Source organism: Cydia strobilella, chromosome 16, assembly GCF_947568885.1.
Source record: "Cydia strobilella chromosome 16, ilCydStro3.1, whole genome shotgun sequence".
NCBI lineage: Eukaryota > Metazoa > Arthropoda > Insecta > Lepidoptera > Tortricidae > Cydia > Cydia strobilella.
In genome coordinates, this window is record NC_086056.1 from 485,614 (window position 1) to 503,589 (window position 17,976).

Below are 17,976 nucleotides of genomic sequence, written 5' to 3' on the forward strand. Positions count from 1 at the left end.
TCGATTATTGCGATTGTAATGGATTGAAAATTGAAATTCATTCACATAAACAAAAATTCATTGCCGATGTTATTTACTTCCGAATTCCCTCACTTCCGAGCTATGCAAACTGTCTGTATGTTTGTCTGTTATGTCACCTAAACATTACTTCCGATCAAAACTGTTTATTTTGTCTGCGTGTGCGTGTTTGTACACGATCATGACATTCACACGTCATGGCCACATTGGGAAACACACTTATCATAATTCTGATGAAATAACTGTCATAAGAAGGGTCAGGTTGTACCTTTTAAAATTATCTTGAACATATAGGTAATTAGGTACGAGTAATCGAAGCGCTGGTGGCCTATTAGCGGTAAGAGCGTGCGACTTTCAATCCGGAGGTCGCGGGTTCAAACCCCGGCTCGTACCAATGAGTTTTTCGGAACTTATGTGCGAAATATCATTTGATATTTACCAGCCGATGTTCGGTGAAGGAAAACATCGTGAGGAAACCGGACTAATCCTAACAAGGCCTAGTTCCCCCGGGTTGGAAGGTCAGATGGCAGTCGCTTTCGTAAAAACTAGTGCCTACGTCTATCTTAGGATTAGTTGTCAAACGGAGTCAGGCTCCCATGAGCCGTGGCCAAATGCCGGGATAACGCGAGGAAGATCATGATATAGGTACGAGTAATATAGAAAAAATGGTTTACTGATGTTTCGGCGAAAGTTACTTGACAAACTTTCAGTTCCTAAACTATTTATCCCATATTTTTAGTTGGGCGAAATTTCATTTCACAAATTTTCATAATCCAACCTAACCTAACCCAACCTAGTACGTCATTTTTATTTCGCAAGTATGGGGTTGGGAAATGAAATGGTTGCGAAAATAAAAACTTGCTAAAATTTCATTTGGGAAATGAAACTGATGCCATAAGTTTGTTGGGAAGTGAAATTTGGCGAAAAATATTTTGGCTCAACGGCGGTATCCCAGAAAAAATTATGACGATATTTGTTTTGTGTTTTCTGACTTTGTCAGTTTTTGTATACTGCTTGCATGATGGTATGTCTGTAAGTTAATGTTATGCGACTCTCCTGTCGACATCATAAAATAAACATACACTTGTTGTTAGTCTTAGGAAAATGTATCCAAATAGTTCATTTTCGTGATGACCAGAGAAAAGACGTCGTTTTTCCCGAAAGTTTTTGACCTTTCTTTGATACCGCTCGTTTCCCTTCAAAAGTGAGTCAAAAACTTGAATGGTGGCACTGAGAAAGATGCCAGTACAGCGGTGTCACACGAATTCGAGCCAATCGTGTTGTAAAAAAGTTTTTGACCCAAGTAACAAACCTTAAAACTGTGATCCCGTTTTAGTAGTATAAGTGCTAATCCATACTAATATTATAAATGCGAAAGTCTGTCTGTCTGTGTGTTCCCTCTTCACGCTTAAACGGCTGAATCGATTTAAATGAAATTTAGCATAGAGATAGGTTGAGTCCCTGAGAAGGACATAGGATAGTTTTTATCCCGAAAATCATCCCTTAAGAAAGTAAAAAGCGGGGTGGAATTGAGATAATTAATGAAGTGCCTGCAGACGAAGTCGCGGGCAAAAGCTAGTATACTAATATAGCTCGTTCACACGAGCATTCTGTTTGCGGAATACTGCACGCATACTACAGAAAACGGGAACCTGCAGAAAACCGTACCTGCAAAAAATTGGACGTCAGTAGGAGGAAAAGCTCTAACGTAATCAAAATGAAATAAAATTGTAGTTTAATTTCTGTATCGGTTTTTTTTGTCGTAGTCGTCGTAAAACATATAGTTTCGTGGATTATTCATTTTGGCACATCATAATGCGTCTTCTTTCTCTTTCCCTTTATCCCGTTATTTGGGGTCAGCTATCCTCGTTCTCATGCGCCAGGATCGTCTGTCCTGGGTTGTCTGTGGATTTAATTGAGTTCCAAATCTTTTGACACGGTGGAGCACCAGGTAGCAGGCCGGCGCCCTGGTCCTCTTTTGGTTTCCTGCAGGGCCAGCGCCTTTTTGACGACATGGTTACACACACACACATCTTAATGCGTCATACGCTAAATGTTAAAGATGAGAAAATTACCATACTTATCTAAACTATTTTTGTTGTGTATAATTTTCGCATTATTTAGCACGTATTTTGCAAAGATGGAAATATTTAGATCGAATCGCCTGTATTGCTTCCTGGTTACCTTATATATTTAATATTAATGTCGTGCTTTTAAGTACTAACATATGCTATAAACGACTAATAGGAGTTTAAAACACAGTTGTGTTAAATTTTATAATTATATAATCGTTAGTATTTATATCATTTTATATATTACTAGCTTTTGCCCGCGACTTCGTCTGCGTGGACTTAGTAACCCCAGCTAGAGTAAGAATAGCGCCTGAAGAAAGTCTTATAGCAATCATTCAATTTGAGCATAATATGCACACAAATATTAGGCAACTCACTATTTATCTCAATTCCACCATGATTCCACCCCGCTTTTCACCCTCTCAAGGGATAATTTTCGGGATAAAAACTATCCTATGTCCTTCCCCGGGACTCAAACTATCTCTACGCCAAATTTCAACTAAATCGTTTCAGCGGTTTAAGCGTGAAGAGGTAACACACAGACAGGCAGACAGACAGACTTTCGCAATTATAATATTAGTATGGATATAGGCACTTATATTACAACATTTGTATATTTATTAAACTACTTAATCCATAACAAAATATTGTCCATTATGTCAATATCCAGAGAGGAAAATGGGAACTACGTTTGTATGGAGAAACTGCCGACCTCTTACCTCTTAAACATATGAGGATGATGATGATGATTCAGTAAGTGTCTAAGCTAACTTTTAACCGACTTGAATATAACAAAGTGAGGGAGCGTCATTGTAAACGGCATATTTTCATAGAAATTTGACATTAATGATGACATTGGCACACTTTGTCATTTCAAATGCCATGCAGAGTTAGGTTGGTCCAACTCTAGCATAGAGTAACTTATACTAGAGTGGTACTGTCATAGTAAATTTTGTAACCCCAGTAAATTCACTGCCATCTGTCGACACACTTTAAAACTAAAAATGAAGATTTATAAAAATACGATAAAATGTATTTAAATATGGATAAATGATTTTTTTTATTTGCATTAATTATTTTTATGATTTTGACCCATGTTCTTTCACTGATATGCGTTAAAATTGTTAAATAACAAACAAAACCGTCAACGCCATCTATACGACAGTAGGCCAAAGCTAGTAGCGCCCTCTGAACGAGAATCAAGTTTTCTTGATTTTCGAGGCACGTTTTTTCCTTAGACTGTATCCATCTATTACGGAGTTATATCTATCTTTGACTCTAGTAAGGATAACGAATAATCTTGATAACTACCCCTATTATAATAATTTACCAGAAGCCTCTCATGATAACAATAATGACATTAAACACATAAGTGAAAAAGTTATTTTCCTGAAAACCTATTACAAGAAGATTCCATTTTGCATCGCGTGATCAATTGGCCCTAACTCTATTATAGCATTACTAGCTTTTGCCCGCGACTTCGTCTGCGTGGAATTGGTAATTTGGGTACCTTAATTCTTAAACAAATTTGCTTTTTAATCCATCCTTTTTTCACCCCCAAATTGGTCCACACTATACATTTCCACCCCATTTTTTACACCCTTAAGGGATGATTTCGGGGATAAAAGTTATTCTATATCCTTTCCCACAGCTCAAACTATCCCCATACCAAGTTTCATCTAAATCGGTTCAGCGGTTATTGATTCCCCATACAAATTTCCACCCCCTTTTCACCCCCTTGAGGGGTGATTTCTGGGATAAAAAGTATCCCATGTCCTTCCCCGGGACTCAATCTGTATACCAAATTTCAACTAAATCGGTTCAGCGGTTTAAGCGTGAAGAGGTAACACACAGACAGACAGACAGACAGACAGACAGACTTTCGCATTTATAATATTAGTATGGATGGATAGAAGTTACTGCAGTTTATTCTGCCTCTCCACGTTTATCAGCCGTAAGAAAATCATTTTGAATTTAGAATTTGTTGCGAGAAAATACGGTAAACAATTGAATGAGTTTCCAAATGGCCGTTACGCGTGGTGACAGTATTACTGGTATTATAGGGATGTTATAAGTCTCTTGGGTGACGAAGGTGGGTCAGTCAGGATGCGAGCGGTGCAGTGTTTACTGGTGTTGGCGTTGTTGCTGTGGCAGGCTTCGGCCGGTCCCGCTGTCAGCGTTGTAAGTTAATACCCTAGCGGGGCATATTACTGGTTGTGTTATAAGACTCTTTGGGTGGAGAAAGTGGGTCTCACAACAAGCCTACTGAGGCTTGGTAGTAGGAGGCTTGAGGTAGGTACAGACTATTCAAATCAGTATGGGCGGAACTAGAACCCGTTGTATGAGTATGGAAATACGACTAGTTTGTGCGCATTTTTTTCCTCCTAAATAACATTCACATGCTAATGTGCCATGTTATTATAAATATGTTTATGACTCAGCAAAAATGGTGCTTACGTTAACACAAGCCTGATATATTTTTTTACTTTTGAGTTCGACTTTAAACTGCAGTGTTTTTGAATTTTTAAATAATATACACTCAGTCACACACTCATTACACACTCAGTCACAGTCACATACACACACACACGAACACGCACACACAATCACTCAAAACACACACGTACACATGTTATGCAAGCCATATCTAGTTTGTATAGAATGCTTTTTTACTCCCTTCTTTTTTTTGTGTTTCCACTTAGTTATTGCATGTTAATTGTACTTTTGTGGACATCTGTTATTGGCTATGTTTTCTGTTCACTATGATTTGTATTAATTTTTGTATTGCTGTTGATGCCCCAAATAAATAAAATAAATAAATAAATAAATAATCTTCATCTTCATTAAGCCCATTTAATTTATATAAAAGTCGTTTTATATGTTAAAAGTGACAATTTGCTCTTGTTAAGTTTCTGCACCTCGAAAGCCCACCGGGTCATTGTTAAAAATATGTAATTTTGGGATCTTTTTTGAATTTGACAATTTTGCTCACCAAAGAATCCCTAAATAAAGTTTTAAGGTTAAATTAAAATTAACTATTTGTAGAACATGACGGATAGGTTTATCCAAATATCGATTTCTATAAAGATGGCGTCATGGTAGAAGTTGTTTTTCCTTAATATTTCGCTATTTAAGGTTAATAACACATCACAAGGAAATATTAGTACTGCGGAAGACTACCTATTATCTACCCTTGAAAAAAAATCTGAGAACATAAGTTGTTATACATGTTTCGAGGTCGGAAAATCACAGACAGCCTCACGTTTTACATAAAGCACATTTATACATTTTATACAATCAATGGATCTTAGATTAAACCCGTCATACCTTAACTAAACTAAACCTTTTTCACAGTTGGGCCACGACCCCTCCTCCCACCCCCCAGCGCTGGCCGCCGTCTCCGAGCTAACCTCACGCGTGGCCAGCAAAGCCCCCCGCCTGAATATGAAGGACACCAGGTTCCCCATCCCGGGGCCCCAGGACATAGAGGCCATCAAGAAGGTGGCGCAGATCCTGGCCATGTTGGGAGAACAGGTACTAGGGTAGGTTTTAGTTTAAGTTGTGAAGGCTTCCAGGAATAATACTCGTAACAGGGGTGTTTACTGGCCATTACGGGGTCAAGATGGGACACGCTGACAACACCGATTGTCGTAAGTATGGCGAAGAGGAAGAGATAGTAAAACACCTGATGTGTGAATGTCACGCGCTTGCCAAACAAATAATGAAGGACTTTGGAGCAGGCCATCTGGAACCAAAGGAATTCAAAACGCTACCCATGAGCTCCATCATCCGGCACATGGAGATGATGGAAAAAGCTCTTGAGTAGTTGACGGATCTTTCCTAGGGGGTAACAGCACATAAGATCCCTATAAGTGGAAGTGTATCCGCAAGGTCCCCCGAAAACCATAAGATAAGTTGTGAAGGTTATAGGGATCTCGACACCAGGGCCCGTGAAGACGAAGGACGCCAAGGTTCCCCATCCTGGGGCCCCAGGACATATTGGACGCCATCAAGAAAGTGGCGCAGATCCTGGCCATTGCTGGATAGTAAAATTTAGTTAATCTGCTGACATATAGGTAGTAAACTTATATTGACCGGGATATAGACCGTGATTACCTTTTGTATAAAAGGTAATCACGGTCTATATCCCGGTCAATATAAGTCTAGTGAAACTAACCGTGAATCATTCAAAACTCTAATAGGTAGTAAGTTCAGTTAGGTGCAGATAATTATAGAATTTACCGTGTGATCGATCCTTAAAATATTCGTTATTTTTGTGCGTTTTCCATAGTGCGGTAGCTAGCTGTGCTTGTCTTATACGCCCGGTGCGTAGGTGGTTTTTCTTTGTTCGTGCTATTCGTAAAAGGATCAATCATGTAGATTCTCTAGGCCATTTTTTTATACGATTGAGTATAGCTTGATTGTCCTTTAATAGGACCAACTAACACTCATTGGACCATTTGTTGTCTTTAATAAAATAAAATAAATAAATAGTCTAGAGTTTAAAAACTGATTACGCGATGAAAACAGTCTGTCAATTCGTTTATCCTTGACCTTAGTATTCACACGGTTCACAGCCTCGCCCGTGTTTTATTACTCGCAGTCGCAGGTCCTTATTTAAAAGGTTCAGCCTTTAAAAAATTACATATAAGTTAGAGCACTTGGTGATCCAGCTGATGCTATACTCATATACCTGCTACTTAACTGGACCTTGGAGAGTCCACGATAGGACGTGGCCCAATGTTACATATAGGAGACTGTTTCTTAATCAATAAAATAAATAAATAATGTAAACAGCCCATTCTGTTCCAGGTGATTCCGGCTATTATAGGAGAGCCGAGCACCGGTGGAGCTGCCTGTGATCCTGTAGCAGATGCCCCCAACGACACCGTCAGTGAATAGGCTAGATAGTTCATACTGGGTTTTGCCAGGTCTGTTTTTAAAAAGTTAAATAGACGTCGCATACTGAAGAAAAAGTGACTAAACCCTCCAGTGGCGAAAACTGGAATCGAGCTGTCTTTAACTTATACGCGGCTAACGCACAGAGTCTACGGCTAACCACGTTCGTCGTGTTGCCTCACTGTCCCTGTCACAGTTACGTACGAATTTACAAGTGCGATAGAGAGGCAACACGTCGAACGTGGTTCGCGGTAGACCCTCTGACCTCTGACCCTGATATTTCTCGAAACTATATGCAATATATATAGGCTAGGCGCATTTGACCAAGGTGTAAGTGCTTGCACTATCTTTGCGAATCCCTTACGGGTGTCTGTTTTTATTTTATTTATTTCTAAGCGTTAGCAGCCAGTAGAAGGCCTTTCACGTTTTTGTTTGTCTATAAAAAATTACCAAGAATCTTGGTTAAGACGCATCCCTACTTTCAACTGTCCGAATATTTTATAAGTAGGTAGACAGATTATTTATGGTGTCAGCCGCGAAATCTGAAGACGTTTATCCAGCTTTGGCGATCGGAGTTCTTTGTCATTATTTATTTAGTGAATGACATCTGTTTTCAATTTGTGGCATCTTGTCAGTTGTTGAGATATAACTCCGGGTCTTCCCGCCGTCTCCCTGTACTTGTTGTAATTACCTACAAATAATTATATAAAAATAAATTCAAAAAATAATAAATAAATAAATAAATTAATTAAATTATTATATTGTGGACCATTGTTGTCTGATACTAAATAAATGATGATGATGATGATGATAATGGAGGGCTAAAGGGCTGGCTTCGGATCGACCAAGGTGGAGAGAACTTCATCACGCTGCACCGAAAAGAGCACAAGCTCGCGAGCTTGTGTGCTTGAACGAGCTCTTAAAAAAAATGGAGGTCTGATTAAAAAAAAAACTGCAGTTTTAATTGCATCATATTGAGAGCATTATTTGAGACAGACTGAGAAAACTCAGTAGTTTATTTCTAAGTGTTATTAAATAAGTGTTATTTACGGATAGTAAAGGGTAACTTATTAGCGACTTTCTGTATATTAATAATAAACTGGAGATTTTAGAGGTGTATTTTTATTTTAATATTTGCAAAGAAATCAAAGGACACTTATGATACTCGTAGCAAAGATAGATATGACTCCGTAATAGATGGATACAGTCTAAGGAAAAAACGTGCCTCGAAAATCAAGAAAATTTGATTCTCATTCAGAGGGCGCTACTAGTGTTGGCCTACAGTCGTATAGATGGCGTTGACGGTTTCGTTTGTTATTTGACCATTTTAACGCATATCAGTGAAAGAACATGGGTCAAAATCATAAAAATAATTAATGCAAATAAAAAAATTTATTTATCTTCATTTAAATACATTCTGTCGTATTTTTATAAATCTTCATTTTTAGTTTTAAAGTGTGTCGACAGATGGCAGTGAATTTACTGGGGTTACAAAATTTATATGACAGTACCGCTCTAGTATAAGTTACTCTATGCTCGTAGTATTTAGGGTGATGTACCTAATACTTGAAAATCTTGAGATACTGTTTAAGAACAAAGCAAATATTAGTGACATGTTTTATTAGATTTACGACACATTGGTGTCGAAAATATCTTACACCTGCTGCGGATTTTGAAGTCAGCAAAAATTTTTATGCTCTTGAAGGATAGTAGATAGTTAGTACCTACAGATTTTTTTTTAATTTCGAGCGCACGACTGTAATATCAAAAACAAGTGCCCAAACCTCCCCATGGTTAGGTAGGGCACCATTTTAAATTACTTCAATAGTAAATAATAAAACTATAAAACTTGCTATGAATTTATTTACTTATAAATCTTATAATGGTGGCGTCATCTAACGGTGCAGTTTAACTGGAACACGGACACCATGCACCAGGCTGATGCCCGGGATAATTACACATTGGCTGATGCCCGGGATAATCACACATTGGCTGCTGGTCGAGTCTGAAATGTTCATTAATACCGTAATACCAACCAAATTTATTAATAATATCTTATGCGAATGCCTCTTGTCCTATTCGCAGTCTCTTGCGCCGTTTATAATGGTGGCGCCATCTAACGGTGCAGTGGAACACTAACTCGAACACTGACACCAGGCTGATGCCCAGGAGAATCACACATTGGCTGCTGATCGACCCTGAAATGTCAATTATTACCTTAACTTACAGTCATGTTCTTAACTCACAATCATGTTCCAAAACGAACTTCCTCCTGGTTTAGGTGTAAATATTATTAAAATTACTTAGTTTTGATGCAAAATATTCATACTCACCGATCGTCTCGTACCAGTCAGAGTTACTCATCACCGCGTAAAGATACTGGTCTTCCGACGAGTAGAAGAAGTGGAACACGCTCGTGTTTATCAGTGACAGGCCGTGTCTGGCAAATAAAATTAAAGGTCAATGTGGAGAAGGCCGTCTAACAGGTAAGACCGTCACGCACATTCGTCGCTTCAACTTGCGTTTGTACACATACTCCACAGAGCAGAAGGAGCGAAGCTATTCCTTTATGACTGTGCCTGAGCGAAATATGTCTACAAATACGAGCAATGTTGGCCGAAACGTTAATGCAATTAACCATTAACCAGTACAAATTGAACAGTAAACTGTAACCGTCCGTTACGGTTAACGGTTCAATTTGTACTGGTTAATGGTTAATTGCAATTAACGTTCGGCCAACACTGAATACGAGAGTTTTTGCCCTATGACGGTCTACCCAACCAAGTTAATTATATATTATGTAATTTTATAATGGGAATAGAATACATTAAAAAAAACACAGCGAAGTATGAAGTGCCTAGCCCGACTGGAAAGAATTTTTCACCTTACAGTTACTAACATGTCTGCTCCTCATGTTACAAGTTGTTAGCATGTCTATTGCAAAAAAACTGTACATTCAAGGGACACTCATTATGACGTTTGATTCACGTGAAGTAACACGACAGGGCTCAGGGGGCATAAGAAGCCGTCACACGATAGACAGGGTTCAGGTAACTTAGACACAGGATCACTCTAACTTACGTGAATTTGTCCAGAAATACTGACTTATGCCGGCCGAAATATGAAGCATTAGAAGCTGACACACGATAGACAGGGTTCTGGTAACTTAGACACAGGATCACTCTAACTTACGTGAATTTGTCCAAGAACACTGACTTATGCCGGCCGAAATACGGGGCATAAGAAGCTGTCACACGGTAGACGGGACGGGCGCAGTCCGCGCAGCACTCGGAGCAGACGAGGGCATCCTGCAGTTCCTCACTCAGGGCCTCCCCGGCCGGGTCTTCCAAGGTGTAGCCCGTGGGTTGGTAATACATGAACTTCTCTGGAAAAATTCACAAGGTGCAGGCATTTTATAGCAGTATAAGGTAAGCCTTTAGAATAAAGATTACGATTTTCACACGCACATTATAATGATCTATTTACAAAAATGGAGAACATGTCTTTGTGGATTATTTGGTACAGACGTAGTGCATAACTCGTATTTCCACGGAAACGCACGAACGTGTCTATTTCAGTCAGTCTCAGTTCTTAATAAGAACTGAGGTTGAGAAAATACGATGGCAAACAATTATTCACTATATCTGTAGCTTATATTTGTAGGGTACACGGAAACACTCACTCAGTCACTTTAGTAACATTTTGAGTAATCGCGGTTTTAAAATTTGGAACCATGTCAAAATGTATGGTAATTCCGTGACCAGATCTTTTTTAACTAAAAAAAAGCCTTGTTACATATATTATACAGTGGTAGCAAAAGATAAAACTAATAGTTTATTAAGAACTCTACATTTTTAAAATGAAAATATCGTTTTTCGAAAAAAGTGACTAGACATGTTCTTTCCGTGTACCCTTCATTTGCCATAACATCTAGATTGCCATACCATTAAATCCTATCCTATTTCATAAAAAAAATTTTAAACTATTTGAGCCTTCCAGTATTGGACTTAAGTGGTAGTCGCTCCCTCTAATTTCTTCCATTTTTATCTTGGTTGGACAACTGTGGAGACTATTCACCAGTGCTCTCCAAGCCACTAATCACTGTGTCTTGGGTCCGTGCATACCAGTCTGTAATGTCGCTTGTTTCTGAAATTATTCTGTCCGCCCAACGCGTGGGCATACGTTCATCCCTACGCTGATCATGAGCTTCTCCAGATCGTGACCAGTTGCGACTGGTTTTCTTTTACCTCGATGCTTGTTCAAGCAGCTGAGCTCGTTGAGCGTGCAGACTCGTTCCTGCCTCGGTTGCAGAGAGTAGGGCACGCAGCCGCACAGCTGCAGAGCGGCGTTGCGGCGACACTCGAGCAGACACCAGGAGTAGCTGCGGCTGGAGCGAGCGGGGCTGGCCTTGGAGATTCGGCAGCCTCGCTAACAACAAAATCATGCAAAAGAAAGTTATGAACCCAAGACTATTTGTCGTAAAAACATATTATGCCACCTGATGGTAAGCAGTCACCGCAGCCTATGGACGCCTGCAACTCCAGATATGTTACATGCGCGTTGCCGAACCTTTAAAATCCTGTACACTCCTTTTATGAAGAACCCCATACTGCAGCCCCTCGGGAAATCTAGGCAGGGAGCTCATTCCGCAGCTGGAGAGTCCGCGGGAGGAAACTCCTCTTAAACCGCACAGAGCGCGACCATTTACGTTCTAGGGTGTGGGGATGAACACCCTGCCGACGGCGAGCGGTGCGGTGACAAATACTGGCCGTTGGCATCATGTCAAACAATTCTTTGACAATTTAACCGAATATCTATCAAAGCACTATTGTAGGAGGCCATAAACTAGAACATACTTATGAATTAATAAGAATACCTGGTAATAGAATAGAAGAATAAGAAGATGTGTAAAACATAAAACTTAACCTATTACATCTTATTCTAATATATTCTAACACCAAAATGGATGCCACTCAGCATATGCCGATGGATAAGATATTTAGCCATGGCGCTGGTTTTCAGAGCAACCAGGGAAAACACAATTAAACGAAATAAAACAAAACTATAAGCTGTGGGAGACTGTGGGAGAAAGTGAGTTTAAACTATTTATTACTAGACAAAAAAAAAACAATAAAACTATGAAAAACGGATTATATCGCGTATATTGAATCCCGACGTTTCGAACCCTTTACAGCGTTCGTGGTCAACGGCTGCATAGTTTTATTTCATGAGTAACTATCGCGGTAACCGAAGACAATATTACATAATCCGTGCTTTGAACAATTAGAGAGTAGGTGAACGTACTTTTTCGTAAACTTAAAACAAAAAAAATATGTCTAACGTGGACTATATCTGCGGGTGCTAAGCTAATACTTTTGCTGATTGTTATTATTATTGTACACAACATACGAATGATAATAACACACCCAAGCCTCAGTGAAGTAGACGATCTCCGGGCTAACAAGTTGCGCGCGGACGGAGATGGTGTAGTACGAGGAGGTCTCGCGCGGGGCGAGCTGCACGCGCACAGATCCACCCTCTAGGAACGGGTACTCAGTCCCGTCGAATATCAGCACCTGTCAATCGTAAAAGCTGTAACAGACTGGCGGACCGGACCACGATCTTGGTCCGTCCATATTTTTTGCTCGCTTTCACTTATAGCTGCGTTCTGTACGTACGGCGGACAACTTCTTCACGGTAAGAGCTCGGACCGGCACAAGGTTGCAGTCCGGTACGCCCGTCTGTTACAGTTTTAATAAAATACCTTTATTATGAACCCGGCGATAAATATTGCACATCGGTCCTTAGAAAGAGAATATTTATTAGAGACAACGCTTTACGAAGCCGAAATTCCGATGTGAAATATTTATTGCCAGGTACTGTATTCTGAGTCGTGCAACAAAGGAGGCTTCTAGAAAATAGAGAAGGGAAAGAAACCAGCGGCCTTATCACGGTAGCATTTTTATCGCCTGTCACCAAGCCTGTCAAGTTCTAACAAGTATGTAAGTGCGAAAGTGACAGGCATAGTGACAGGTGATAAAAATGCAACTATGCTGACACCGCTGCTCGTCTAAATGACAATAGATAGATAGATAAACCATTTATTTGTTTGCCACAATACACACGCAAAAAAGAAACAAAAGAGATACAAAACTTAAAAAATAAACTGTAGGAAAGCTGAGTGCGTTGCAGCAAAACACAAGGGTTCTGGCTCAGTTATACCAAAGATAGATATAACTCCGTAAAAGATGGATACAGTCTAAGGAAAAAACGTGCCTCGAAAATCACGAAAATTTGATTCTCGATCAGAGGGCGCCTCTAGTTTTGGCCTACTCTCGTATAGAGGGCGTTGACGGTTTCGTTTGTTATTTATAATTTTAACGCATATCAGTGAAAGAACATGGGTCAAAATCATATAAAAATAATTAATGCAAATAAAAAAATAATATATCCATATTTAAATACATTTTAACGTATTTTTATAAATCTTAATTTTTAGTTTAAAAGTATGTCGATAGATGGCAGTGAATTTACAGCGGTTACAACATTTACTATGACCAAAGATAGATCTATCTAACTCCGTAATAGATGGATACAGTCTAAGAAAAAAACGTGCCTCGAAAATCAAGAAAATTTGATTCTCGTTCAGAGGGCGCTACTAGCTTTGACCTACTGTCGTATAGATGGCGTTAACGGTTTCGTTTGTTATTTAACAATTTTAACGCATATAAGTGAAAGAACATGGGTCAAAAATCATAAAAATAATTAAGCAAATAAAAAAAATCATTTATCCATATTTAAATACATTTTATCTTATTTTTATAAATCTTAATTTTTAGTTTTAAAGTGTGTCGATAGATGGCAGTGAATTTACTGTGGTTACAAAATTTACTATGACAGTACCGCTCTAGTATAAGTTACTCTATGCTATGACAGTATCGCTCTATCTTATTATATACTTTTCGGTTATACGCTCCACTCTTTCGAGCGAAGCACTGGTAATTCTGCTAGAACCCAGTACCCAGAACCCAATACCGCACCGACTGGACCAAACCATGCTGATGCTTTGCTTTGACTGCTAAGATAATCCAACTAAATTGTACGTGACGCTATTTTTGTAATACTTCTTCATCAAGTTAGGAAGCCTATGAATCACATGATTGCGTTTCATAACGTATCTTTAAATTCAACAGTATATTTTACAGATCTATGCAGACTATTTGGGTCTGCTATGCGTGTCACGCCACCGACAAAAGTTGTCATTGCTGTAGAATGTCCATGCTCCATCTTACAACTCTCTCTATAAATTTCTAAGGATAAGGAGGTCATAAACTATGAAAGAGTGAAGTCGCGTCGGGCTGAGGGTAGTGATATTATAATCTCACTAGAATTATCAAAGGAAGAAGTATCGTTCAGTGGTGCCACCGCTGGCTCCCTGACGCGGGAAGGTTTTACCTCTGCGTTAATTAAACTATTAAGAAATATACCCATACCTCAATCCCTGCCGAAGGTTTCCTCTCATAAGCAAAGTCGTCAACGTTTTCTCTGATGGCCAAGGAGAGACCGTTTTCTAAACCGACCTTATTCAAGATCTTTGGAGAAGTGTGGCGGTCAAAATCCCTAGAAATACAAAAAAAAACTATGTTTGTCTTTCAAGTTACAAAACAAGTAATTCAAGTTACAAAACTAAACACTGAGGTTTTTCGTCACTTGTCAAGGAGTGTCCATCACATGGCTCATGGCTTACTCTGGTGAAAATTGTTGAACTTTGTCAAATGAGAGTGGTAAAAGGACCAATCGTATGTAACGCAGTGACGAACTTCTTGTGCAACAGTTCTAAACTCCTGTACCTAAACTAAGTACCTAAAGTGGTAGCGCGTCAGTCAGATCTGCTTGGAAAGCCGAAAGTAATTTGGCTAGCCTTAATTGATACCTTTAAAATAAGGTGCTCACTGCTCACTTTAATCAAATCAGGCAATGCCGTCGGAATAAACATGTGTCAGGCCTTTGCAGTTGCTAAGTATGAAATAGTTATTTGTGCAACAAGAGAGGAAAGTTGGTTTTTCTTGCGAGTGTTTATTTTGTATTTGAGCGAGATGTAAAATTACTTTGCTCTCGTGTGGCACACATAATTTTTCACCTCAGTAGTGAGAACGTATTAAAGGTTAAAATGTATTTCGAATTTGTTGTAAATGTCAAAATATGCACAACTCTATAACTCCTAGCGCCATCTGTGCTCAAGTTGTAAGTAACCGATCTTAGTTAATAAAGCTGTCACTTCATATCATTCGAACGAAACTCGTCGTTTTATTTTAGGTTATGGGCCCAGCTACTTATAATTACTATTTTACAAGTTAATAGTCAGAATTATCAGCAAAGTTTTGTGTGATGGACTAAGGGACTTGTGTATTTTACGGTTGGACTAAAAAGTGAAGTAAAACTCATAAAACTGTGCGAAAATAGTAATTGGTGAAAACCGTTATCCAAAATCATGGCTGCTAGCTCAAGTTATTTAGTGAATGTACCGAAACTAAAAGGTCGCGAAAACTATAGTGAGTGGTGTTTTGCAGTCGAGAACTTTCTGGTGCTGGAAGGCATGGAAAAGTGCATTAAAAAACCAGATGAAACAACGTCGGCGTCGGCGGCGACACCGACACAAGACAGCAAAACGAAAGCTAAATTGATTTTGACAATAGATCCGTCTATTTATATTCATATAAAAAGCGTCACGACATCGTATGATTTATGGACAAAATTGAAGCAACTATTTGATGATTCGGGCTTTACAAGAAAGATTAGCTTGTTGAGGAATCTTATGTCAATTCGACTTGAAAACTGTACATCAATGGCGTCTTATGTGACTCAAATTGTCGAAACGGGTCAAAAATTGTCGGGAACGGGTTTCAACATAAGTGACGAGTGGATCGGTTCTATCATGCTAGCGGGATTGAGTGAAAAATATATGCCGATGATAATGGCGATAGAACATGCCGGCATAGATATCACAACGGACGCCATTAAAGCTAAGTTGATGGACATGGAACCGGAAAATAGTGATGTGACCAACGCACTAGCATGTTTCCGCAGCCAACATAAGAAAAATAACAAGTCTGTGGTTCGCAAGGATGGCGCGACTGCACAGACGTCACCTGTCAATGTCAAGGAGAAACGAAACGTCAAATGTTACAACTGCAAACGGCATGGACATTATCGTAATCAATGCGACAAAGCCGACAAATCTGAACGTGAAAATAAAACAAGTCATGCTTTTAGTGCTGTATTCTATACAGGAGACTTTCAGAAAAGTGATTTCTACGTTGATAGCGGTGCGAGTACTCACATTACTTGCAATGAACATTGGGTGATTGATGCTTGTTATTCAGGCTCTTTTGAAAAAGAAATTATGGTCGCTAACAAGACTAGAGTGCCTGTGATATGTAGCGGAAACATGAATATCACGACTTCAACTAAAGAGTGTGATTACGACATAGTGGTCGAGAATGTACTGTGTGTTCCTAACCTGACTACAAACCTTTTGTCAGTTAGTCAACTGATAAAACAAGGGAATAAGGTGCAGTTTACGGTAAATGGATGTAAAATCTTTAATAAGAAGAGAACATTGATAGCTACAGCAACACTTATAAATGGTGTTTACAAACTGGATACAGTGACCTGTTTTGTGGCTTCTGTAGTGGAATCACCGTCCCTTTGGCACCGCCGTCTTGGACACGTTTGTAGTCATAGCATGAATAAAATGCAGAATGCTGTAGAAGGCATCAGATTGGAAGAGAAGGCAGATATTAGCAAGTCAAATTGTGTTGTGTGCTGCGAGGGAAAGCAGAGTCGGTTGCCTTTTGCTAATGAAGGTAACAGAAGTACAGAGCTGCTGAATGTAGTGCATTGTGACGTTGCAGGCCCCATGGAAAGTCCGTCTCTTGGAGGCTCCAGGTACTTTCTTCTCTTTATCGATGATTACAGCCGCATGACTCATGTGTTTTTCTTAAAGAATAAAAGTGAAGCTCTACAGTGTTTTATGGAATATAAAGCAAAGGTAGAGAATTTCACATCTAAGAAAATAAGGAACCTTCGCAGTGATAATGGTGGAGAATTTTGTAGTTTAGATTTCGATAATTATTTAAAGCAAGCAGGAATAATTCATCAGAAGTCAAATCCATACACGCCTGAACAGAACGGCCTAAGTGAAAGGACAATACGTACGGTCACAGAGAAGGCCAGATGCCTTTTATTTGAAGCAAGTCTCGGCAAAGAGTTTTGGGCAGAAGCCGTTAATTGTGCTGTTTATTTACAGAACCGCATTGTGAAAAATGGACTGAATAATCGTACACCGTATGAGCTGTGGACAGGGAAGAAGCCAAATCTGGCTCACATCAGAGTATTTGGCAGCACAGTCATGAAGCATATACCAAAAGAAAAGAGACTCAAGTGGGACAAGAAATCAGAAAAATGCATACTTATTGGTTATCCTGAGGATGTCAAGGGGTACAGAGTATACAACCCTACAACTAGAAGTATTACAACTAGTCGTGATGTCATCATTATGGAAGATAAGTATACTCAGCAAGAAACTCATGTTCCAGTGGAAGATATGCTAGAAGAGTCTGCGCAGAACCCAGGTCCACAATGCCCAGAACCAGTGGAGGACACAGACAAGGTCAGTGAGCTAGAGGACTCATTTGTTTCCACAGGTAGCATAAATTTAAATGATGAAACTTATGTGCCCTCAGAAGAGTCGACAGTCTGTGATGAAACCTTAATTACAGAAAATAGAAGGGTTTTTCCAGTGAGAGAAAAGAAAAAACCTGAAATGTATGGTTTTATGTGCATGAACGGCGACCAATCTGATAATGAGCTCACACTGAAAGAAGCACTAGAAGGACCAGAGAAGGAGTTTTGGGAGCAAGCTGTGCAGGACGAGCTACAGAGTTTCCAGGACAACAAAGCGTGGGAAATTGTTGATGCTCCTAGT

At 39.3% G+C, this 17,976-nt stretch overlaps 2 protein-coding genes across 3 annotated transcripts; one reads left to right on the plus strand and one right to left on the minus strand.

Moving 5' to 3' along the window:
- The first annotated feature begins 4,153 nt into the window (after positions 1 to 4,153).
- On the plus strand, positions 4,154 to 7,039 carry LOC134748189 (uncharacterized). Of its 2 annotated transcripts, none has more exons than XM_063682901.1 (3): positions 4,154 to 4,271; positions 5,445 to 5,624; positions 6,903 to 7,039. In XM_063682901.1, exons 1-3 carry the CDS (start codon positions 4,197 to 4,199, stop codon positions 6,990 to 6,992), a joined length of 345 nt encoding a protein of 114 aa, XP_063538971.1. In that variant the 5' UTR covers positions 4,154 to 4,196; the 3' UTR covers positions 6,993 to 7,039. The 2 variants fall into 2 exon arrangements, with proteins under 2 accessions (XP_063538971.1, XP_063538972.1); XM_063682902.1 differs by having other exon boundaries at positions 5,445 to 5,632; positions 6,903 to 7,020.
- A 2,005-nt stretch (positions 7,040 to 9,044) lies between these two features.
- Positions 9,045 to 11,447, minus strand: LOC134748396 (uncharacterized). Its single transcript, XM_063683178.1, has 4 exons — positions 11,237 to 11,447; positions 10,182 to 10,374; positions 9,323 to 9,429; positions 9,045 to 9,187 (listed from the first exon to the last, which is right to left on the minus strand). The coding sequence occupies exons 2-4, from the start codon at positions 10,364 to 10,366 to the stop codon at positions 9,045 to 9,047; spliced, it is 435 nt and encodes a 144-aa protein (XP_063539248.1). The 5' UTR covers positions 10,367 to 10,374; positions 11,237 to 11,447.
- Between the last annotated feature and the right edge of the window lie 6,529 nt (positions 11,448 to 17,976).

Bases quoted from the DNA above. Each gene is read 5' to 3' on its own strand.
- LOC134748189 (XM_063682901.1), top strand. From the start codon at position 4,197: ATGCGAGCGGTGCAGTGTTTACTGGTGTTGGCGTTGTTGCTGTGGCAG. The intron at 4,272-5,444 runs GTAAGTTAATAC...CCTTTTTCACAG, and splicing joins CCGGTCCCGCTGTCAGCGTT to TTGGGCCACGACCCCTCCTC. The intron at 5,625-6,902 runs GTACTAGGGTAG...ATTCTGTTCCAG, and splicing joins TGGCCATGTTGGGAGAACAG to GTGATTCCGGCTATTATAGG.
- LOC134748396 (XM_063683178.1), bottom strand. From the start codon at position 10,366: ATGTATTACCAACCCACGGGCTACACCTTGGAAGACCCGGCCGGGGAG. The intron at 9,430-10,181 runs GTAAGTTAGAGT...TTTATTTGCCAG, and splicing joins GTGTTCTTGGACAAATTCAC to ACACGGCCTGTCACTGATAA. The intron at 9,188-9,322 runs GTGAGTATGAAT...TTGACATTTCAG, and splicing joins TGACTGGTACGAGACGATCG to GGTCGATCAGCAGCCAATGT.